The sequence below is a fragment of the Xiphophorus hellerii genome, chromosome 16 (assembly GCF_003331165.1).
Source record: "Xiphophorus hellerii strain 12219 chromosome 16, Xiphophorus_hellerii-4.1, whole genome shotgun sequence".
NCBI classification, from domain to species: Eukaryota; Metazoa; Chordata; class Actinopteri; order Cyprinodontiformes; family Poeciliidae; genus Xiphophorus; species Xiphophorus hellerii.
The window spans coordinates 4,671,624-4,696,026 of record NC_045687.1 but is presented as its reverse complement, the minus strand read 5'-3'; the positions used below and the strand labels follow the sequence as shown (position 1 = coordinate 4,696,026).

Here is a 24,403-nt window from a genome sequence, read left to right as displayed (position 1 = left end):
AATAGTCAGAATTTGTTAAGCTAAATAAAAAAAATAGGTACTTTATAGTACAAACCACAGGGTGAAAATAGCAATATAAATTATTTTATCATTATAAATGATTTTTCCATGATGACAGGTGAGGCTCTGCCTCCCCTGACCGCACGTCACTGAAAGATATATGGACTAGAAACTAAACAAATTTAGTGAGATTTTGTGTTTTTGCAGCGTGTTTGAAATAGTTTCAAACAACATAGAAGTTTACCACTAGATGGAACCAGAGTAATGTTCAGCAGATGTTTTTGCTCAGACACAAATAATGGAAAAAGGCAGTTTATTGCAACAGAAAAATTCAAACTGTAAACAAGTGGGAAGGAAATACTGTTGTACTGAAAACTAGCTGGTCAAAATCAAAACAAAACTTATGCAGGAGCGTATGTCCGTATGAAACCAATGAATACTGGAGATGTTTGTGGTGTTAAAGATTTAAAACATAATATAATGCACTGTCAGCGGATTTTCAGCCGGTTTCATTCAGTCATGCTATTTAGAAAATACTGCTGAGTGTGTCCTGACATCCACATGTCTTAATATTACCCTTAAAATCACCTTCTTGTGCTGTTTTGGTTACACTTTTCACATGATAATTCAACAAAACAGGCAAACACAGACAAAGCCGTGCCAATAACACTGATATTTTTTTTAAAAAAGAGGTAAACAGATGTTTTGCATGATTTTTGGATGTGTGGATTGATGTGAAATAACAGATTATAAGGGAAATAAGAGCTTCCTACAGCGTAAAAATCCAGATGTAATGCCTTGGCGCTCCTGTTTCTGTTTCATCAACGTGGGAATGTGGCAGGTTTTGGTCAACGCAGCATCGGTTAGGGGGCGGTTAAGTTGTTGCTCTGGGGCTCCTAGCTGGGAGAGGGCGCAGGGCTGGGCTCAGTGCTGATGTTCACCAAACATTCGCTGGACTTCAGGCTCGCCAAAGACTTGGAGCTTGGTAAGGAGGCCAGCGAGCCGCACAGCCCCAGCATGGAGGGAGTGTTGTCTTTTCCTACAGAAAACATCAGAAAATCCCAAATTTGTGAATAGTTTATGCAGCCTACGCAAACCAGCATACAGTGGGATGAAGCCGGTCTTTGTGCAAATATAAGCATGGGTGGCTGCTACTATGAGGCTTTTATGCAGCCATCCAAGGCGTGCAAATGCAGCGGGGTTTTATTTTACCATTTTTACAAATGTGGAGATTGTCAAAATGTATTTATTTATTCTTCAAATAAATTTCTGTAATCAGGAAGTTAGTTCATCACGATTTTTATAACTGTCCTATGTTTTGGTTAACACAACAAAAACACAAAATTACTAAGTACTTTTGGTCTATCTAGTACACTTGAAATAAGACAAAACTAACTTACAAGTAAGTTTTTAGCAAGATATATGAGCTTCTTTAAGTGAATAATTCCTAGATATTGATGAAAAGTACTAGTTCCATTGGCAGATTATTTTACTTATGACAAGATATTTTTCCCATGTTATAAGTGAAATAATCTGACAATGGAACAAGTACTTTTTCATCAATATTAAGGAATTAATCACTTAAAATAAGCTCCTACTATAACATTTAAAACCTCAACATCCTGGTGATATATCAAATTAGACTGCAAAAACAACAAATCTTACCAAGTATTTTTCTAGTGTAAATCCATTGGTACACTTAAAATAAGACGAAATTAACTTACAAGTAACTTTTCATCTAGATATTGTAGTTGTTTTAGGCGAATAATTCCTTAATATTGATGAAAAAGTGCTGGTTTGATGGTCAGATTTTTACACTTATAACAAGGGAAAAAGTCTTGTTGTAAGTGAAATAATCTTCCAGTGGAACTAGAACTTTTTAATCAATATTAAGGAATTATTGACTTAAAACAAGCTCCTATATGTTGAGTTTGAGCACTGCACCACTGACTGTAAAACATAATGTATTGTAAATGTTCAGCATCAGCAGTTTTACCCGCTGAGGTCCAGGCAGCATCTCCGTTCTGCCTCCCATCCATCTTCTGGGAGTTGGAGTTCAGACTGACCTGAGGAGAAAGTTGATCCAGGCTATGGAAACTCCTCCTTGACAAAAAACACAAAAAATAAGCTATAATAAAGCTGCAAAAACACAAAATCTTACCAAGTACTTTAGTGTAGTTTCTAGTAAAATATCTTAAATAAGACAAAACTAACTCACAAGTAATTTTTCAGAAAATTATAGGAGCTTTTTTGAGTCAATAATTTCTTAGAAAATTGTTGAAACAAGCTCCTATATCTTGCTGAAAAGTTACTTGTGAGTTAGTTTTGTCTTATTTCAAGTGTACTAAGATATTTTACTAGAAACTAAAGACTAAAGAGTTTGTGTTTTTGCTGTGAAGTCATAAATAATTTGAATGAATTAATCCAGAAACGGTATTTTACAGTGCAAAGAAGTTTTACCTGCGGAACAGCTTGACATCACCTTGGTTGTTTGTGATGGTGGACCACTGGTTGACGAGTGGGATGGCAAGATCTTTAGCCAGATGGGAGGAGTCACAAGGCATGAGGGTGGAGCTGGAGGGAGAAAAAGGTTTTACTGTGAGAAAATAATATTTTTACCCTAGAAGAACCTGAGTTATACAGAGTAATTATTAAATTAGTATTTATGTTACATATAACAGAAATCAGTGAGAGAAATCAAGGTTTGAACATAATTATATAAATGAATGAAATTGCGAGTAAAATGGTTCACAAAATCAAACCACAGTTTTTAGTTGACTTCTTCAACTTTTTCCATAACAATAGACCATTAGATTATAATAAACCAGCTAATCTAAGGGAATAATGTAACTCTTTCTATCGCATTCACTGCATACTTCTCAGAAATTATGAATTAGTTTTTAATGGGTAGTAAAGTGAAGTATCCAGCATGACAGATCTAAGGACGGGATGCCAAAAGTGACAAAAATCTAAGAATCCATTGACACAGCAGGAAAATGCGACCCAAATCCGTTTTTTTTGGGGGTTTTTTGGCTCAAATGCAACTTTTTCAGTCTGAATGGCCCAATTCTGGTCTTTTCACCTCCAAAAACAAATCACATCTGTTCCACTTTTGTATGTGGTGCTAAATCAGACACATATTCGATTGTCATGTCACATTTTTATCCAACTTTGGTTAATTCATGCTTAAATAATAGCTGAAAATAATAGTTATGAGATTATGAAAGAGGTCCTGGTTCTGACTACACATCCAAACTGACATCTCTATGGAAATTGCAGTCAGTACTTTGGGCTGAAAATCATACCACAATATGAGCTTTTCATAACAGTCAATATCGATAATTATTGATTTGTATTTCGTTTTAATTTTCTGAACTTCTGTCAAACTGTGGGGAGAATCTTTCCTGTTATATTCATAGTTTTCGGTCCTTGTTGCTTTTTATTTTTTTAGGCAGAACCTTAAGCTGCTGCTTAAACTGCCAGTTACCCAGCAGGTTGTTGCTAGGTAACCAAAGGATGAGTGAGTTGCTAGGTAACCAAAGAGTGAGTGAGTCAGTTGATTCCACCAACATTTCTTAGCTAACAGTTGAGGTTGAGAGGCTAAAGTATTTTAGCTTCCTTCATCTTATTATGATCCTGTGACGATACTGTTAGCTCTCGTTGCTGGACAAATTAAAAAATCTATCCATGAATGGCGCAGAAGAAGAACGTTTGTGTGCTTCTTCTGTGAATCGCTTCGGGGAACATGAAAAGTTCATAAAGAAGTCTGACTGCAGTCAGGTTAAATTAGTAGTATGAATGACCAGGCAACAAAAAAACAAAAAAACAGAACTGAGCATTAAGAACTGTTGTGTGAACATAGCCTAACAACTGTAGAAGAAGTACAGGAAGTAAACAAGTAAACAAACCCAGCAGCACACTGCAAAAACACAAAATCTTACCAAGTATTTTTGGACTAGTTTCTAGAGCAAATATCTCATCACATTTAAAATAAGACAAAAATAACTTATAAGTTCCTTTTGAAGAAGATATAGGAGCATTTTAAAAGTCAGAAATTCCTAAAATAGTGATGAAAAAGTACTATCGCTAGTTCCTTTAGCACATTATTCCACTTATAACAAGAGAAAAAATTATTTTTATAAGTTAAAACAAGCTCCTATGTTTTGCTGGAAAGCTACTTGTAAGTTATTTCAAGTGTACTAGAAACTAGACCAAAATTACTTGGTAAGATTTTGTGTTTTTGCAGTTTAAGTCACACACACTGTTATCTGATTGTGATTCCTCACAGTTGTGCCTGCAGCTCCAACACGATGGCCTCCAGCTCCTTCTTCTCCTGCTGACCCTGCAGTGTCAGCTCCTCCACCTTGGCTCGGAGACGCTTGTTCTCCGTCTCCACGTTCTTCAGCTGCGACTCCCGCAGGCGCACCAGCTCCTCCAGATACCCCTACGCAACGCAAAAACATACCAACATGAGGGGAAACTGGAGGGAAGAAAGCTTAGCAAAGTAAGGGCTGCAGCTAATTATTATTTCAGTTATCAATTATTCTAATGATTAACTGGATAAAAAAAAGTGGCACAGGTTTTTCATTTAACCAGGTTTACAATATTAAAAATACATAGTTTCTTTTTTAAGTAAGAAAAAACATTTTCTTGCCTGAAATGAAATAGCATAGCATTTTTTTTAAGGTGTACACTTATTTGTAACAAAAGATATATCTACAGCTAAAAAATACTTGTAGCGTCAACATATGAAAAGCTCAGCTCTGTTGATTGTTTTACCAATAAGCGATTAATAATTGAATAGCAGGAAGTGCTAAATAGGACACTTATTTTCTTTTTTTTATAGAATATCAACCAGGTGAAGCCAAAATTATCCCACTAGAGCAGTTCCGTACAGAAGAGGATTAGTGCCACTGAAAAAAAAAGAACGCCGACTTTAATATTCTGAGATTAAAATAAGAATTCTGAGAAAAAGTCAGTTTTCAGAAAAAAAAAAAAAATTGGGAAAAAAGTAAAGATTTTGAGGAAAAGTCTGAATTTGAGGAAAAAGTTAGAATTTTAAGAAAAAAAGAATTTTGGGGAAAAAAGTTAGATCTGAGATTGAAGTCTCAATTTTTAGATTAAACTGAGAATTTTGAGGAAAAACTTAGGAAATTCTGAGCGAAAAAAAATCTATGTTTTTTGTTCATGGCACTAATCCTCTTCCGTAGCTCTGCTTCAAACATATTTGAATATATTTGAATTATATTTGAATATATTTGAATTATATAAATTTTAACTTGTGTGTTAAATTTAAAATGTATATATTTTTTGCCCAATTTTGGCTTGATGACTGCTGTTCTTTCAACAAATGGCCTTTTTTAAAACAATTTCTAACAATTAATCTATTACTAAATTAGTTTACAGTTGCTTCAATAATTGATTAATCGTGATTAATTAGATTAATCGTACGAGCCCTGCTCACCTTCTGGGCGTAGACGATCTTAAACCTTTGCTCCATCTTGCGGCACTTGTTGCTCCAGCTTTCCTCGTCGGTCACCAGAGGGATGTAGGGATGCTCGGGGACGCTCTCCTCACTGTTGCTGCTGTCCACGCTACGGCGGTCCTCCTCATCGCTCAGGTAGTCGTAGCTACATGGCAGGAAAGCAAACTAAAAACTTACAACACATCCTTGGTGAAGTGAATTGATCAGCTGGCTGAGTCTTACCTCTGTGTGAACTTTAGGTACGGCGTGTAGTCAATCACAGCTGGGGATTTCCCATCCAGAGCTTCTCCTTTCAAGCAAAAACTGCACAAAAGTTGCTCTTTTACAACCAGATTGTTAAAAATAAAAACCAGAGTTGGGTAGTCACATTTACTTGAGTAACTTTTTTGAAAAATTTACTATCAGGACTTTTTTCTTACAAAAAAGTAATTGAGTTACTATTACCTGAGTAACTATTATGAAGTATTTCTACTCTTACTGGAGTAACCAACAATTCACCAGACACAGACACACACCTTCAGTTTTTGTTACAGTTTCATAAGTTATATGTTGAAAGAAACTGATTTGGAAAAAAATGATTTTGCCTGATTTTGTTATTAATAGAAATTATTTAATTTTGGTCTCTAAAATACCAAAATTTCCACTGTGTGAAGACGTGATTTTTAAATATTAAATGTTTGATGTTTTAATCAGTTACTCAGTACGAGTAATATTTTTACCAAACACTTGTTTACTGTTACTTGGGTGAAACTATGTCCTTGTACTTTAGTACTCTACCCACCTCTGCTAAGTACCTGATTTTTAGAGAGACCTCACCTGAAGTCGATGGCGCTCAGTCCAATCAGCATGCCAGTCAGGACGGTAGCTTCCTCCCTCAGCATAATGGCTCCATCATCATAGAACCTCCTGTTGGACAAAAAATTGAGAATTAATTTGGTTTTAACTTTAATACATACCAACACATATGCTCATACCACGGTTGAAATCAGATATTTAAATCCACTGAATAAAAAGACATATATAAAGATTTTTCTCTCAGTCTGAAGTTAAATCTGACCAAACGTTTTCTGTTTTAGCTTGGAGAGAATTACTAACATTATTTCTATTTGCTAAGTGCCAGAAAACTTGACAGGAACATTTTTTTTTTAGAATTTTTTTTTTTGTATCTTTCTTCAAATTCAAAAGTTTAAATAGGTTAGTTTAATATCCAGAATTACCTAAAACATCCTCACTGCGGTGTATGAGAAAATGTTGGGTCTTCTTAACAATAGAAAAACTAGCTTGAATTAGAAAACAGACTTGTAATAAATTGTGAAGAAAATAAACAGATCTATGAAAAAAAAACTTCACTATTACAGGGATTTATATTGTTAAGAATAAATGCAAAACAAAAAACCTCAGTGGAGTCAACAGATCTGTCTGTATACGATTAAACCAATAAAACGATAACTCATATTTTGTACCTTTTTCTACTTCCAGCTGTTTTCAAAAACAGACCAAGCACCTAAAAAACACCCAGATGTTTTTTAGAAGTAAATTTATGTTTTTTGGTGTCTGGAATATAGACCATTCCAAAAACTGCCGTTACCTAGCAACCCCAGCGAAGCCCAGTCCCGTTACCTAGCAACCTAATCTGAGTTCCAACAGTTTGGTCAGATGATTTTCAAGGATCCAAGGATTCTTTTATTGTCATACCAGCTTTGCTTGTTTGTGGTACAAAATTCCCAGATTAAGAAATCTAATAAATAAAAATATATTTATTATATTATATATATTTCATGTGATTTTACCACTCTATGTGCAGTATAATAGCTGCTAAAAAGACAAGTGTTTTGGTGCCAGAAACCACTTTCTTCATTCTTGTTGGTTGTGCAGGAGGCTCTACTTCTGCTTTTCAAAGATCTACGTATAGTTAATCAATTGTATAATTGGGCGTCTGTGTGCAGTCATTTTCAAACTGTGAGTATAGACATTGAGTTTGGGGGAGTGGCCAGTGGATTTAAAGTGACAAGAGGCTAATTTTTATAGAACTCTGAACTGAACAGAATAACATCTTATTATCTAAGAATGATTTTGTGGGAAAAATGTTTTGTAAAGCCCATAGATATATGCTAGCCAGTTCAAGGAAGCATAAAAGGTTGTCTTTACTATGTTATCCAATTATCACTGCAAAAACACAAAATCTTACCAAGTATCTTTGGTCTAGTTTCTAGTGCAAATATATTATTCCACTTGAAATAAAACAAAACTAACTTACAAAATGAGCTTGTTTTAAGTGAATTATTATAAATATTGATCTAAATGTTCTTGTTCCATTGGCAGATTATTTCACTAATAACATGGAAAAATATCTTGTTTTTCAGGGAAACTAGTACTTTTTAAAAATCAATATTGAATAATTATTTACTTAAAACAAGCTTGCTGAAAACTTGTTTTTTTTTTTATTTTATTTTAAGTGTGCAAGAAACTAGACAAAAATACTTGATAAGATTTTGTGTTTTTGCAGTGACGAGTTAAATCAGTCAGAGATGTGCACAAAACAGAGAGACGGTTTTTGTTTGTTTGTTTGTTTGTTTTTTCAGTTTTGCAATAAAAATTCAAGCTGGACCTGGTTGTTCTGGTGTCCCTCAGAGCAGTGGACACATATTCAGACAGACGCTTCTCCATCAGAGCCACTCTGATCCACGCCCGGCCCTGTGGGACGACAGAAGAAGTCAGCGGGAACAGAAGGCCCTCTCTCTGACAGAAACCCTTCCCGCCTGTGAACACATAAAGTCCTCGCCTTGGCTCGGGACGTGCTGATGTTCTCGATGTTCTCGATGCTGGCGATGCAGCTGTTCTGCACCTTGCTGCACGCCAGCCGGATGTACTCCCAGAAACTGCGCTGTCCATCGGAGCTGAACCAGCTCCCTGAACCTGCGCACAGATTGAAACACAGCAGGGGATTATTTCTGCTCAGACTGCAGGATGTAGTCACGGCAACACTGTTTTTTTCTTCATATGTTACCTGCTGTGTTACCTTTGAAGCGGTGGCTGAGGATGTGCTCTAAAATAGCAGAAAAGTTAATAAACTCCTCTGATGAATCATCTATAGGCTCTTCTGTGTACCTTTCTAGAAGAGTCTTCACAGAAAATCTGAAAAACAAAGAGACAAACAAAACTGAGTTAGAAAACTGAACAGCAACTCAAACGGAAAACATTTACATTTTAAGCAATGAGTTCCGCATCAAACATTTTTTCTTGAATTTGTCTAAAATTAAGACCCTTAATGTCTTAAATTAAAATCTGACTTTAATCTCAGAATTTACTTTTTTTTTTTTTATCTCAGAATTTTTATTTTGATCTCAGATTGCTAACTTGTTTTTCAGAATTAGGACTTTTCAGGATTCAGAATTTTTTTGGGAATTCTAATTTTAATCAGACTTTTTTGAGAATTCAAATATTATTTTCAGAATTCTAATAATTTCCGTAATTCTGACATTTTTCCCCTCGCAATTCTGATCTTAATATCATAATTCTAACTTTTTTCCAGAATTTTGACTTTTTTCAGAATTCTGAAAAAGAATTCAAAATTCCAAAGAATTCTGATTTTAATTGTAGAATTCTTACTTTTTTTCAGCATTCTGAAAAAAGTTTTTCTTAAATTTGTCTAAAATTAAGACCCTCACTGTCTTAAATTAAAATCTGATTTTAATCTCAGAATTCTGACTTTTTAAATTCTTTTTTTTTTTTATTATTTCAGCGACCCTAATCTTCCGTCTAAATGCGTTAATCACAGGTCTACAATTTTGTTGCAGCACCGGCCGCTATTTAATGGGTTTAATGTTGTTTTTTTCCTTCTCTGGACTTTTCTGTCCAGAAAAGCTGCAGCATAGCAGAAAGGACTCGACCCGATCAAGGCTACCGTTACATAGCTGCTACTATACCATTGCTGGTTTAGCTATCTACCTTTTTTTGCATCTGTTACGGGTTAAAGCTGAAGTATGGGACTTTTATAAATAATGTTTTTTTGCGTATTTGTTAAAACTCACCATGACTGTTATGAGACAGATAATCTGCGAAAAGATCGTCCTCCCAGTACTACTATTACCATCTGAAGAAATACACCGCTTCCAGTCAAAAACAACCAATCATAGTCAGGAGGAGGGTTTTAACTTTGTCATTCAATCTATGTACTCACTGCTACATGTGCTAATGGCGGAGAAATAACTTACTGTTACAGAAAAGCCGTTAATCCGGCATCATCGGTGGCTATGCTAACTAGCCTTAGCATTTCTAGCAGGCTAGCCGTCTGCAAGAAGTTGCAGCATAGCAGAAAGGAAGGGGGAGGGAATAGCATGATTGACAGCGCTAAGACCCGCCTCCTGGATCTTATTGGTTGTTTCTAGTTAGTACAGGGAGAAGGCAGAGGTTTTAAGAAACATGTAAAAAACGTTTTATAAATGTTACATACCCCAATTTTATGGGTTTTGTGCTGCAGGCCCCGTGCAGCTGAGCACTATACTGTACTGAAGCAGACAAACATAGTACTGTATCTAAACAACAGCAGGGAGGAGGGCTTTTCTCTTTCTTTCTTTTTTGGGAACCACGCCATCTTCTCATACTGAGGTCACCCCAATTGTCCTGTGTGCTTGCACAAAGCGCCCCCTTCAATGCTCCGGCTTTGTTATCATGAAAACAACACAATTATCCCCCTGTCTGCTCGGTTCTGCCGCGCTTCCAGGTCCCTTTGGGTCTCGTCTCTCTGAGGGACCGGCCAGCATCAAAGCATGATCAAATAATTCCCTCCCCCTCATCTATACATGGTGGTGTGATCTATTTAGGGCAGCTGCAGCGGCTTCGGTGTGGCTTTTTGACTTGACATGCTTGCCCTTCTGCGCCGCAGAGGGTCTGCTATGCGGCGTGCGCGATAGCTGGCATCCAGGCTGCCTCCGCTTCAATGGGCAACACGAGCATTACAGAGGGCAAGACTGCCCTGGCAGTGGGGAATACCTCCATAGCCAGGGGAAAGACTACTGTGTCCTTAGGCAAGTCCTCCATCTTTAGGGGAGTGACCACCACCTCCATGGGAGATTCCACCATCCAAAGGCAAAAGACGACCGTGGCTCTGGGACGGGCCAGCTTCAGCCGGGGAACCACCACCACCTCCTTCCGCAAGGCGCTGACGTCCAAGCGCAGGACCACCTAGATGGAGAGGGACCCCGAGCCCAGGGCGAAGACACCCAAAGCGGCCAAGCAGTCCAAAAAAGACTCTGACAACGAGTGGAAAACTACATTCTCGTCAAGCAAGACCTCCTTCACCAAAGGCAGGGTTTCGTTCCTGAGGACAAGGTTGTTCATCTCCTGGGGGAAATCCTCGTTTTCTTGGAGCAAAACCGTGATAAATTTGGGCAGCAACAGCATAACGGTGGCTAAAACCTCGGTGACACGGGGGGAGACCACGAGCTCTCTCATGACTCTGACCTTTACCTACGGGACCAAATCTGTGTCTGTTGTCAAGACGACTCTCATCAGGGGCAAGGAAAGGCACAGCAACATCTACTGGGATTTTCACACGTGAATCCAGCACACAAATAAAAGCTCGTGGATGTGTCTGTGTGGTCAGTGTTAGAAGGTCAGTAGTCACAACCAGCTGCTATGTTTGGGATTTTAACTCGTCTTTAAATCAGAAAAAAGGGGGGAAGTCCCGTGTTAAAAAGCGTGCAGAGGATGTTATGCAAATGCGACAGTGATGCGATGAGGCTTTATGGTGTGTTGAGCTCAGCAGGGAGGGGAAGCTTGAACAGATGTGATGTGATGTATATGTGGCGACACGAGAACAATTCGCCCGTTCTGTGCAGCCGGGACCAGTAGGAGTCCAGTGGGTCTTTGATGCATTCCCATGGTTCGGCTGCAAGCTGTATTCACAACAAAACTGTAAAAGTGTATTAATGTCATAGTGCATATAAAGATAATACCTCTACACTCTGCTTCGCCTGGTTGTTCCTGATTGTTTTGTGTTTAGTTATTAAAAAATGGGATAGTTTTGGACTTTTCATTATAGCTTATTTCGTTGGGATTTTTTGTTTGTCTAATTCAGTTAGTTTTAAGAGTGGGCAATAGTTAAATATTGCTTAGTTTCAGTTTAGTTCTTCCCAGTCATAGCAATAGTTTTAGTTTTTTAATACTTTGGTTCATTTTTAGGTGGCAAATTCAAAAAGCAATTATGTTTACTCAACAGAAAACACAATTTTCAAAACATTTATTCAATTATTGCTGGACAACTAACTGACACTGTAAGCTGCTTGTGTGAAAATAAATAAATTTCACATCAGTTTGGAAGGCTAATAAATAGATTCCAAAACAAAAGCATTTTAATTCTTTTAATCTCAGTGGTTTTAGTTGGTGTTATGATATAGTTGAAGTTAGTTGTAGTTTCTCCCCTTTATTTACCGTTTTTATTTATTTCAGTTAGCAAAAATGTTTTCTCAATTTCAGTTTTTGTTATTTTGTTTGTTTTAGTTAACTATAATAACCTTCAGAGACACGCAATCAAAACCTCAGATCGTACAACGGCGTATTAGGGCCACATAAATTTCCGCCAAAAAACTGAAATTTTGAGGTTAATCTCAGAAATTTTCTATAAAAATCAAAACAATTTTGGACTTTGAAAATTTGACAATTTTCTAGAAAGAATAAGTTAGAAATTTTGAGATTAACCTCAGAAAAAAAATTGTGAATTTCTGAATTTGAAACTCAGAAATTTCCAAGTCTTTTTCTAGAAAAATTTGGTTTTTCCAGGTAGGTTTTTGACTTTTTATTTCCTATCCATATTGGCCTACGATGTCGTTTTATTATTTCAAATTTTCCTTGTTTGAAAAGCTAGGAATCTGCCAGGAAATAAAAATCTGAGATTTTCTGGAAACTTGACTTTTCAAACTCAGGAATGTCCACATTGTTTTCAGAAATTTTCGGGGATTTTTCTAGAAAATCTTCAGATTTACAACTCAAATTTTCTTGTTTCGTCTAGAAAATTCTGAGTTTAATCTCAAAATTTCTGAATTTTTTTTAGCACATCTTCAAATTTATAAATTTATCTGTTTTTCTAGAAAATTCTGAGATTGATCTCAAACTTTCTGAGATTTTCAAGCAAATTTTAAACTTTTTAGACTAATAAATGTTATTGTTTTTTTCGTACAAAATTTCTGAAATTTATCTCAAAATTCTTAGTTTTTTTTAGCTAATTTATGAACTTTTCAAACTGAGACATTTCCTTGTTTTTTTCTAGAAAACCTCTGAGATTTTTTAAATGGAGATTTGCTCCCTTTTTTCTATTTACCCCATTAATTACAGTTTTTATTTATTTCAATTAACTGAAATGATTTCTGAATTTCAGTTTTGGCCATTTTGATCGCTTTAGTTGACTATAATAACAGGCGAGGCCATCAAAGCCTCAGATCCAGATCTATGGGGAAAGACAAACACATCGAATTTTCATTCTGGGACAAAAACAGCAGCTGATTTGACATATGGCGCTTACAGCTGTGCACAGAGGGGACATCTTACAATCAGAAGCTGTAGGGGAACAATGGCGGAGAAGAAAGTGATGTCACCGCGGACTGTCCTGTTTTTCAACAATGTCTCCTTCAACCGTGCGGTGTCGTCGTGTCCGAGGGACAATCGCCCCACTGTCCGAGTCCCCCCGGATAGGCTGCGTCCACCTACGGCTGCCTCTGTCCATTCACGGGACGCATGGGTGGTATGCGGCCTTCCAAAGCCCACGTAGACCAGCTCAACGGAGGCTTTATGCCACACGGGGGTCGCGCCGTCCATGCTTAGCATTCTGGTAATGTTACGACCGACTCCGAGACGAGCTGCATGACTGTGCCATGCTCGGTGTGGAGTGAGTCCCGAACCCCAACGTCGAGTCCGGGTCAGGAAGACAATGGGGAACACCAGTTTCACGGAGGGGAAGACGGCCTTGACGCTGGGCAACACCACCATCAAAAGGGGGAAGACCAAGCTGGCCATGGGGAGCTCCTCCATCTCTCGGGGAAGGAGCACCACGTCTCTGGGTTCGTCCACCATCACCAGTGGGAAGACCAAGATCTCACTGGGCAGCGCCTCGTACAGCAGGGGAACCACCACCACGTCTTTTCGGAAAGCCCTCTTCCCAAAACGCAAGACAAAGACGATCTAGAGGACGCGGAGCCAAGGGCGGGGAGGCGGGAAGCCGCGACCAAACAGCATCAAGGCAGGAAACATTTGGATACGACGACGCTGTCCATGAAAACTGGATTAAATTTGATTTGGGGGTTTTGACTTTGTTCTGGAATTATCAAGAAAACAGGTCAGTTGAGTTTAAATCATGTAAGGGGTGTCCAATGGCTCTGTGGATTTAAATTAGTCCGAATTGTTTCATTTTCCATTTGGTAGAAATATCTGTTATTGGCAGAGTTGGGTTACATTTACCTTAGTAACTTTTGTTGAAAAATTTACTTTTAGGAGTATCTTTACTACACTGTACTTTGAGTAACTTTATTAGGAAGTATTTTTACTCTTACTTGAGTAAAATTTCTGGATTTTCTACCCACTGAATGAAAAACTAAAATGTTTAAACCAGAAATTCACCAGACACAAACACACACCTGCAGTTTCTGTTAAAGTTTCATAAGTTTTTAATTGAAAGAAACTGATTTGGAAAAATTTATTTTGCCTGATTTTGTTATTTTTGTTACTTTTATGAATTATTGTCATTTTGGTCCTTAAAGTACCAAAGTTTCCACGCAACTTTATATTTTGGTTTGTCTGATGATGTAATTTATAAATATTAAATGATTGATAATTTAATCAGATACTCAGCACTTGAGTCGACTTTTTACCAAATACTTTATTACTCCTACTTGAGTAATTTCTTGTATGGCTACTTTTATTTTATTTGAGTAAAATATGTTGAAGTAGTGCTACTTTTACTTCAGTACAATTTTTGGTTACTCTACGTGCCTCTGGTTATTGGCATCTAGTTCTTTTATGCTCGTTATATGAATAGGAATTGGGTTACTTTCTTTCAAAATGTTTGTGAATTCAAGTTCAATAAATTTATAAAAAGCTGATGATGCATCAAAATGAGCAAAAATCTCTGGATAAACCTGGCTCTACTTATTACAAACGCTTGGTTGTCATCAGCTTTTTTTTGCCAACAAATGATTTAGGAAAAAGAAAATCTAATTTTTTGTAAAAATAGATGATTATTTTGTGTCACGCTTGACGTTTTCCATTGTTGAAAAGAAAATCATGTTGCTAATAACTGCAAATAAAGTTTCCATGCAGTTGGGGACCACAAAAAAACAGCAAAATGGCCACAAATGGCCCACGGGCCGCACTTTGGACACCTCTGTGTAGTAGAAAGTCTCCTCTGCTTTTCACATGAGTATTTCTGCAAAACCGATCCATATTTGTCAGTCATCACATTTTCACTTCTAAAAATAATCCCCTTCACTGCAAAAACACAAAATCTTACCAAATATTTTTAGTTTAGTTTATAGTACAAAGACAAAACTAACTTATAAGCAACTTCTGAGCAAGATATACAAGTTTGATTTAAGTATATAATTCCTTCATATTGATTTTAAAAAGTGCTAGTTCCACTGGAAGAGGTTTGTTGATAATAACAAAATATATTTCCATGCTAAGTGAAATAATTTAGAGACTAGACAAAAATATTTGGTAAGATTTTGTGTTTTTGCAGAGCATCAGACCAAAACAAACAACCTATCTTGTCAAGGTTTATAACCTCATATGTACGTGTATTTTTATTAATCAGAAAACTACAAAACTGCTCTTTAGGTCCTGATGATTTTGTGATTTTGCAGCAGATAGTTGTACTAACTCACTTTGATCTCAAGGACGCCTTAAAAATGCAAATGGTTTGAGTGGAGCAGCAACATGCTCTTGGTACGATTTGACACTGAAAAACAACGGCGCTGTTTCTGACAGCCGTCTTTGTGCCCCCTCTCGCTCCGCCCTGGACCTCTTCCAGGCCCCACTCAGCACCCACTGAAAGCCGCTCTTGTTCTCCCTTTCTCACCTTTCCACTGTACTTACAGGAATTAGTTTGAGCCACAAAGACGCCAAAAACTGCATTTATCCTGCAAAAACACAGAATATCACCAAGTACTTTGCTCTAGTTTCCAGTGCAAACACTTTAGTACATTTGAAATAAGACAAAACTAACTTACATTTACATTAGTAACTTTTCTGACAAATGTACTTTTAGGAGTATCTTTACTACGCTGTACTTTGAGTAATTTTATTATTAAGTATCTCTACTCTTACTTCAGTAAAATCTCTGGATTTTCTACCCACTGAATAAAAAACATGTTTTAACCCAAAATGTATCAGACACAGACACACGCCTGCAGGTTTTGTTAATTTTTCTCAAGTTTTCTATTGAAAGAAACTGATTTGGAAAAATTTACTTTGTTACATGAATTAATGCCAATTTCGTCCTTAAAAACCAAAATTTCCTCTTAACTTTAAATTTTAGTCCATCTGATTATGTACTTTTTAAATATTAAATGATAATTTCATCAGTTACTCAGTACTAAAGTGACTTTTCACCTTCTCTGTTTACAAGTAACTTTTTAGCAAGATATAAAATCTTGTTTTTAGTCAATAACTCCTTAATATTGATGGAAAATTACTGGCAGATTATTTCACTTATAACAAGATATTTTTCCGTGTTATAAGTGAAAGAATCTGCCAGTGGAACTTGAACTTTTTTATGAATATCAAGGACTTATTGACTGAAATCAAGCTGATGTGACTTTATGTTGAAAGGGAAACAGTGGAAAAGAAAAATCTAAAAATAGTTTGCAAATACAAAACTCAAAAACTGTGGAGTGCGTTTGTGATCCACTCCTAAATCCAGGGCGACTGCAGTCAGAATTCACCTGAATTTTCCCATTTAAAATGAGTTAAAGTTTCACCTATAGCTTGTAATTTTTCATCAATATTAAATCAAGCTCCTGTATCTTGCTGTTTTATTTTAAGTGTACTAAAATATTTTCAGTAGAAACAAGACAAAAATGCTTGGTAAGGTTTTGTGTTTTTGCAGTGTAGCCTTTTGCTTTGCTTCGCCGCTGGCCTGTTTTTCTTTTCCTCACGTCTTTCTCCTTCTCTCCTCTCTTGTTTTCTTTCTCTCCCTTCAGTCCTGGCCTAAGCAGCAGGATCAGATGACACTGCAGGCGAACTCATCGCAAAGGAAACTCCCCTTTTCCTGCACTGCTGGACTGGCACAAAAAGTCAAGTTTAGCTTTGTTGTAGCCAAAAACAAAAAACAAAAAACCAAAGCAGGTTCTGTTTCTCTTGATTTCCCTCTGAAGAAGAGTCAAAGCAAAGTGTTTCGTGATGGGCGGAGGTGCAGACGGATCGGGGAGTCAGACGGGCAGTGACGGCGTTTTGATTGGGAGATAATAATAAATCAGGGATATAAATGCGAGAGCAAGCTGATCAGTTCATGATTGATCCCCAAATCTATTGAACCTCTGCTGTAGTAGCAAACGAATCATGAAGAATGCAAAAGAAAAGTTGCAAAGAAAAATTTAAATACTTGTCGAAACAGTTTGACGGCTAAATAATCCACAAAACGATGCAAAACAAGCATGTCCAGCATGCATAAACATGGATTTTTTTTGTGTTTGCAGCAGCCGCGTCGTTCCCGTCAGCTTCCTTCCTTTCTTTCTTTCTCACTTATCTCATTTATTCCTTCCCAGGTTCTCCATGTCCACAGCAACAGCAGCACTCGTCCTGCAGTCCTCCCACCAACACGGACGTCTTAGCCAGACCAGAAAGCTACAAATCATTTCGTTTTTTCCGTTTATTACTGCTGCTTGAACAGCATTTGGTGAAATTCGGCTCAGATTTTCATTCTCTGCAGGAAGCCTCAGCTGAGTTAAAGTAGGAAACCTGTTGCTACTAGCAACTGAACACCATGTTTACCCTGCTGTTTCAAAAACTCTCCATTTTAAAAAGAATCTCATCATTATTCGTAGTTTCCATCTTGTTTATTTCACCCGCCTCGTACGGAAACTGTTCCCTGACATGATGTAAATGTTTGCTCAGGTTTCCAGCGCCCCGTTCTCTACATGCAGGTGTCCTCCTCTGTAAATGTGTCTCTAATTAAAGCAGACTCGGCTTTATGAAACACTGAGCTGAGATCAGTTCTGAGGGACAAGAAACCCTAAAAAAAAAAAGAACTTTTTCTTCCCAAAGCAGAACTGAAACCATGTTTTTGTTCCCCTTCCCAACAAAACACATTAAGAATGAAAAGGGTTAATCTGTGTCTTTGCTGACTTTACGTTAAAATAGACTTTTTACATTTATACACACATATGAGGACAAAGAAAAGCTTGGCACGCTGCACTAATGAGAAGCACTAACATCATTTAGCTCATGCACTGCAAAAAGAAAAAATCATACCAAGTATTTGTTGTCTAGTTTCTAGTGAAAATGTCTTACTATTAAAACTAACTTAGAAGTAACTTTTAGCAAGTAATAGGAGCTTTTAAAAAAGTAAATAATTAGTTATTCCACTTTTAACATGGCAAAATGTCTTCTTATAAGTGAAATATTCTTTTATTTACTTAAAACAAGCTCTTATATCTTGCTGAAAAATTACTTGTAAGTTAGTTTGTTTTATTTCAAGTGTACCACGACATTTGTGCTAGAAACTAAACCAAAGTACTTGGTAATATTTAGCGTTTTTGCAGCCAGGTATCTGTGTCTAGATAATTTATAAGAAGAACGTCACGCACGACCAGAAGGTCGGCTGCAGATTCAGCTTCCACATCACGTAACGACTCCTATCAGCTCAGAGTGGAACGAAAAGAAAAAGTGACGAAGGAGAAGATCGGACAGACGCACCTGGAGGAAAACATCTCCTTTAAAAGAAGTTAATCACTAAAAGAAATGAGGAAAATGCAGAATTTGGAGTGATCAATACTGACAGAAAGCATTTTGAGTATTATTTCTGTCTCGTCTTGTTTGTCTTTAAATGCTTACATGATTAAAAGTGTCTGAGCACGGTCGGAGCAAACTGAAAACAAGCGTGTTCGTGGTTCCTCACTAATGTTCGTGTTGAAAGTCCGATGTGAAACCGTTTTGTTTTCTTTGCAGCCATGCTCTGCTTTGTGTTGTGTGTTGTGGCTCCATGTATCTCACTTTAATGCAAAAAAGGACCATAAAAACAATAAAAATGCTTTTATGTGTGTCTACCTGAGAGTATTTTTTCTTAGCTTCCATTTTATGATGTAGAAGATGGTTTGATTAAAAATGTTCACATCTAAAAATAATTTAGTTGTGAAGTAATTACACTTAAAGATGTACAATCTTGAATTTCTAACGTTTTAAAAACATTTTAAGTTGCAGACTGCAAAAGTTGCAAAAGAGTATTTTTGTCTATTTTTCTGGTGCAAATATCTTAGTACATTTGAAATAAGACAAAATGAACTTACAAGTAACTTTTCTGCAGCATATAGAAGCTCGTTTTAAGACAACTATTCCTTAATATTGATTTTAAAAAGTTCTAGTTCCACTGGCAGATTATTTCACTAAAAACAAGACGTTCTTCCCATAAGTAAGTGAAATAATCTGCCAGTGGAACTAGAACTTTTAAAAATCCATATGAAGGAATTGTTGTCTTAAAACGAGCTTCTAAGTCCTGCTGAAAAGTTACTTCTAAGTTTATTTTGTCTTATTTCAAATGTACTAAAATGTTTGCACTAAAAGCTAGACTAAAAATACTTGGTAAGGTTTTGTTTTTGCAGTGTATGTGCTACTTTTTGTTGGTCTGTCACAAAAAAATCCAAAATCAAATTAAATACATGAAATTAATCAATGTGTAGAAAAGGAGTTGCATAACAGCTTACAAGGGCCAACAGAAAGTAGGAGTAAATTTCTCAAAAACCTAAGAAATTTTGAGATTCATCTCAGAAATCTTGTAGAAAAAGCAAGGAAGTTTCTGAGCTTTGAAAGTCAAAAATTTGCAAGACAAATTTCTTAATTTTTTTTTTTTTAGATTAATCTAAAAAAAATTCTAGAAAAAAACATGAAAAATTCCTTAGTTTGGGAATTAGCTGGAAAAATTCTAAATTCTTTAAATTAATTTCAGAAATTTTTAGAAATGTTTTTTTTATTTTGAGTTTGAAAATACTTCTGGAGAACAATGTGGAAATTTCTCATTTGAAAAGTCAAAAATTTACTAAACAGAAATAAAAAATTCTGAGATTTCAGAAATTGGCTAGAAAAATTTTTGAAAGAAAGAGTTTGAATAGTTTTAACAGGCATCAAATTATCTGAGTTTTTCTCCAAAAAATTAGATTTTTTTTTTCCTGGCAATTTTTTGACTCAGAAATTTAATGGTTTTTTTCTAGAAAATTTCTAAGATTAATCTAAAAATTTGAGTTTTTTAAATTGTAAATTTTTGACAAGTTTGGTGCTCAGAAATTTTCTTGCAATTATTTAAACTTTTGGAGCTCAGAAATATCCTTGTTTTTGTCAACAACAAAAAAATGTAAAAATCTGATATTAATCTAAACATTTCTGAGTTGTTGTTTTTGTCAAACAAGTACTCCTTAGTTTGTGAGTTGTGCAAGCAGAGCGCTCCTGACTGGACCATTTCCAGTCCTCTCTGGTCACTGTGGAGGTCAGCGGCCCCCAGGAGCCTTGCAGCCACTGCCTGCTCCCACCGGGTGGATGAAGCCGGATGGAGGGCCTCTCATGTGGGGAGGAGTCCTTGCAAAGCTCCCGGTGCCCTTGTCCTGCTCAGCTGTCGGTGATGCGCTTTTAATCACATCACTGGTCATTTTAGACAGGTGGACAACTAAAAATAGATCTCACTATGTCAACAACATAAGATATAAAACAGAAATCCACATAAGTGAAGTCTTGACATATAAAGGGATCACAATATTCTATGTTCTCCTCATAACGGCAGTTTGTGAAGGTGAAATTGCACCTGCCTCCTCTTAAAATAACTATTCTGAAGGTTGTAATTATTTACAGTTGTTTTTTTTTTTACCAACTATGTTTAGTTGTTATTAAGTGGCCATCACGCAGCTCATAAATAAACAGGTCGACCAGGTCGTGATGTCTACCTGCAGACCGTGATGAGGTTCTTCCGCTCCACCGTGACGCTCCGAGCAGACGCCTTCTTCGATGTCAGACCCATAGCCATTGCTGTCTGAACGCAGCCGGACTCCATCCAGCGGCGGACCCGACCCGGGGCCTCTTCGGGTTCCGCACCCAGGCCAGGACCTCTCCCTTCGCCGGGCCTGCGTCCTTCCAGTACCCGGTGTCCTCTGCGGGGGGAGCCGCGGATGCTGCTGCTGCTGATGCGGCTCTACGGAGAGGAACTAACGGAAAGCTAGAACGGGTGATGTAAATGACTTCCGGTTAGTTCCTTCGAAATAAAACACCCTTCCGCATTGCGATACTATCGTACTGCGAGAACCAGACTTTGATTTATTATTAGTTCCGAGCAGCTAAGCGATGCGAAGGCCTATTGTAATCGCTCCGCTTCTTCTTCGTATGCTTCCGCCAAATGAATTGGCTTTTTGGGGGCTTTATCATATTCAAAAATTCACCAAACGTGGTAGACGCGTCAAGTCTGCGTGAAAATTAAGTATTTTAAAAGTCGTCGCAAAAATCGCACAACAAACGGCTCTTGAGCGATACTCTGAGTATTTTTACTACACTGTATTTTTTACTTGAGTAATTTTATTGTGAAGTACCTTACTTGAATAAAATTTCTGGGTTTCTACTAAATGGACGAAAATGTTTTAACCCAAAATTCAGAAGACACGGACAGTTATAGAAGTTTTATATTAAAAGAAACTGATTTGAAAGTTGTTGTTTTTTTACTTTTATAAAATATTGCCATTTTCGTCCTTAAATTACCAAACATTTCCACTTAACTTTATATCTTGGCTCTCTGATTATTTTTAAATATTAAATAACTGATAATTTGATCAGTTACCACTTGAGTCTCCTTTTGACCAAATACCTTTTCCTCTTACTTAAATAATGTTTTATACAGCTACTTTTTCTTTTTTTACTTTTACTTGAGTAAAAATATGTTAAACTAGTGCTTTTACTTGAGTTCAATTTTGGGGTAGTTCACCCTCCTTTGTTTGTGTCACACATAAAAACAGATTTTAAAACCTAGTATAAATTAAACTTTTACAGACAAACTCTAAACAATGGCCATTTTGATGTACTTTGGAGAGATAAGTATGTACAAAATTTATAATAAATATCAGTAGAAGCAGCAATTTCCTGCAGGTTTGTAAAAATATATATATATATAAAAAAGTGACTTTTTATTAAATGAAAAAGCAAAAACTGGGCCCAATTACTGTGCTCAATAATAATTTATGTTAGCACAAAAACTGAACCTATAAAGTTGATATCTTTCCGACCATGCACGTTAAATCATAAAGTCAAACAGCAATTTTAAAACAGTTTTTCGTTGGATATTGTATGAAACGCCTAAACATTTCTTTGAATAATAACGTTTTTTCATCTTTTTAATAAAAAGATTTGGCTAAACTGTGACGCTATGCAACCCTCCCTTTGGCCAGGAAGAGGAGACAAACAAGTCATGCGCTCTCCAAACCAGTAGAGGGCGCTGTGACCACACAGGACAGTAACTGAGCTGGCAAGATGGCGGAGTCTGAGGAGGCCAAATCGCCTTCTTGTAGGTTTCTGTTTAAAAAATCTACTAAAAAATTCTCCGGACGGAAAAGGAAAGCGAGTGGCAGTGACAAAGGTAATTAATTCAAATCCGATAGCGTTTAATTAGTTTTTAAATTGTGAATTTAGGGTATTTTGTTGCTTTTAACGTCGGTTTGAAAAATCTAAACAAAACAGACGGTGGGTATATTTATGTGCTTTCTGCAAATATAAGTCACTACAATATATAATATGAGCCTTTATATCTAATCACTATATTTAAATGTTTTTGGTAAATTGTGTTTTAGCTAGAGGTTTGTGCTGCATTCCAGGTTATTCGGAATTTCAACCTCTTGGTCACATTTAGGCTATTTAAGCTTCTCTTCGGTGATACATATGCAAACCGGAAGCTTTTTAATGACTATACAGCTTTTTGTTATCTTTAAGTAAATATTTCGGCTCATACTTGTCTCTCTTTTAGACAGTAACAGTGATGAGGACCAGAGCGCCGTGGTCAGAAGAGAAAAGAAAGATGCTCGGGTCAATCCCATGATTCAGAGGGTACGGTAACGATGCAAAAATGCTTATTCTGTTGAGGATTTGAAGTAAATAATGATTTTTATCAAATTTTTCCAGACGAAAAAGGTAGAGAGAGATGCTTTATCTTCCAGTGACAGCGACGAAGGCAAGGACGACAAGATCACTGTTTCTTATAAGTCTACACGGTCAGCGGTGAGATAAAACTTTGATATTGTTAGTAAAAAAAATTATCAAAGTGTTTTGAAGATGTAAAATCTCTTTCTCTCTGGTATATTTTATGTTTAAATAAAGAAACCGGAGGGACCTGAGGACATGGGTGCAACTGCTACATATGAGCTGGACACAGAGAGAGACAAAGATGCCCAGGCGATTTTTGAGAGGAGTCAGAAAATCCAAGAGGTAAAAAACCCCAACTTGTTACATGCTTGAGAACTAATAATCAATATTTATAGGCATTTCTTATTCCAATTTAAACAGGAGCTCACAGGTAAAGAAGATGATAAAATATACCGTGGCATCAACAACTACCAGAAATTCATCAAGCCTAAAGACACCACCATGGGGAACGCCTCTTCTGGCATGGTCAGGTGAGGAGGCAAGCGTTTATTTGAATTATTTAATTTCCCTTTGGGATAAAGTACTTTTTAAGGTTTAGAAATGTAGTAGAATAACTGCTGGAAGACTAATCATAAAAGCTATTTTTCTATTATTTAAGTATAGGGAATTAAATTGATCATAAACAGAATGTCAGGAAATTGAAGTTGTAATTAAATGTAATCTTTAAAACAGGAAAGGGCCGATCCGCGCCCCCGAACACCTGAGAGCCACAGTCCGGTGGGACTACCAGCCAGATATCTGCAAGGACTACAAGGAGACTGGATTCTGTGGTTTTGGAGGTTTGTGTAACAATATAAATTATGTAAAACTTTGTGGTGTCATCTTAAAAATCCATTTGTTTGTTTTAATAATTTGCATGTTCTTTTAAAGACAGCTGCAAGTTCCTTCACGACAGATCGGACTACAAACATGGCTGGCAGATTGAGAGGGAGCTGGATGAGGGCACATATGGAGGAAATGGTGAATAAAATTATTTTCAAAATCATTTCTGCGTTTTTCAGCATTTTTTAACTTGTTTATTTCACTCTAGATGATGAGAATTATGAGGTGAGCAGCGACGATGAGGATTTGCCCTTTAAGTGCTTCATCTGCCGTGATTCTTTTAAGAATCCCATCATCACAAAGTGAGTCGTCCCTTCACGCTTTTCCTGTGATTCTGTGTTTTTTTTTGGTTTTACTAACCGGTCAGCTGTGTTCCAGGTGCAAGCACTATTTCTGTGAAACCTGCGCCCTGCAGCACTACCGCAAGTCCAAACGCTGCTACGTCTGCAACACTCAAACCAACGGAGTCTTTAACCCTGCAAAAGGCAAGAACGTTCTGCTAGAAAAACCAAGGACAGGTTATTAATACATTTATGTACTCAAATACGATTTGTCTTTTTCCTCCAGAGCTTATTGCAAAGATGGAGAAGCGTAATGCTGCCGCAGCAGATCAGCCTCCATCAGAGGAAGAAGATTAGCATCATATGATTTTTTTTAAACCTTTCTTTGTGTTTGTCTGTGTAAATTTTCAATAAATATTTTTTAGAAGCTTTACAGCCTCCATTTTGG

General features: G+C 36.8%; 2 protein-coding genes and 1 long non-coding RNA gene across 5 annotated transcripts; 2 read left to right on the top strand and 1 right to left on the bottom strand.

Moving 5' to 3' along the window:
• Window positions 1-296: 296 nt before the first annotated feature.
• On the bottom strand, window positions 297-20,891 carry rundc3aa (RUN domain containing 3Aa). Of its 3 annotated transcripts, none has more exons than XM_032587900.1 (11): window positions 20,620-20,891; window positions 8,493-8,620; window positions 8,268-8,401; window positions 8,094-8,179; window positions 6,302-6,391; window positions 5,708-5,788; window positions 5,465-5,630; window positions 4,287-4,444; window positions 2,461-2,574; window positions 1,997-2,100; window positions 297-1,039 (listed from the first exon to the last, which is right to left on the bottom strand). In XM_032587900.1, the coding sequence occupies exons 1-11, from the start codon at window positions 20,724-20,726 to the stop codon at window positions 897-899; spliced, it is 1,311 nt and encodes a 436-aa protein (XP_032443791.1). In that variant the 5' UTR covers window positions 20,727-20,891; the 3' UTR covers window positions 297-896. The 3 variants fall into 3 exon arrangements, with proteins under 3 accessions (XP_032443791.1, XP_032443792.1, XP_032443790.1); XM_032587901.1 differs by having other exon boundaries at window positions 1,997-2,103; window positions 8,505-8,620; window positions 20,620-20,890; XM_032587899.1 differs by having other exon boundaries at window positions 1,997-2,103; window positions 20,620-20,889.
• On the top strand, window positions 13,654-18,738 carry LOC116735800 (uncharacterized). The gene is made up of 2 exons (XR_004342436.1): window positions 13,654-13,814; window positions 16,675-18,738. It is a non-coding gene; the product is annotated as an uncharacterized LOC116735800 (long non-coding RNA).
• A 1,264-nt stretch (window positions 20,892-22,155) lies between the features above and the next one.
• Window positions 22,156-24,386, top strand: rnf113a (ring finger protein 113A). The gene is made up of 10 exons (XM_032587905.1): window positions 22,156-22,292; window positions 22,677-22,756; window positions 22,832-22,927; window positions 23,027-23,134; window positions 23,213-23,322; window positions 23,525-23,631; window positions 23,723-23,812; window positions 23,883-23,976; window positions 24,053-24,159; window positions 24,242-24,386. Exons 1-10 carry the CDS (start codon window positions 22,187-22,189, stop codon window positions 24,310-24,312), a joined length of 969 nt encoding a protein of 322 aa, XP_032443796.1. The 5' UTR covers window positions 22,156-22,186; the 3' UTR covers window positions 24,313-24,386.
• The last annotated feature ends 17 nt before the right edge of the window (window positions 24,387-24,403 follow it).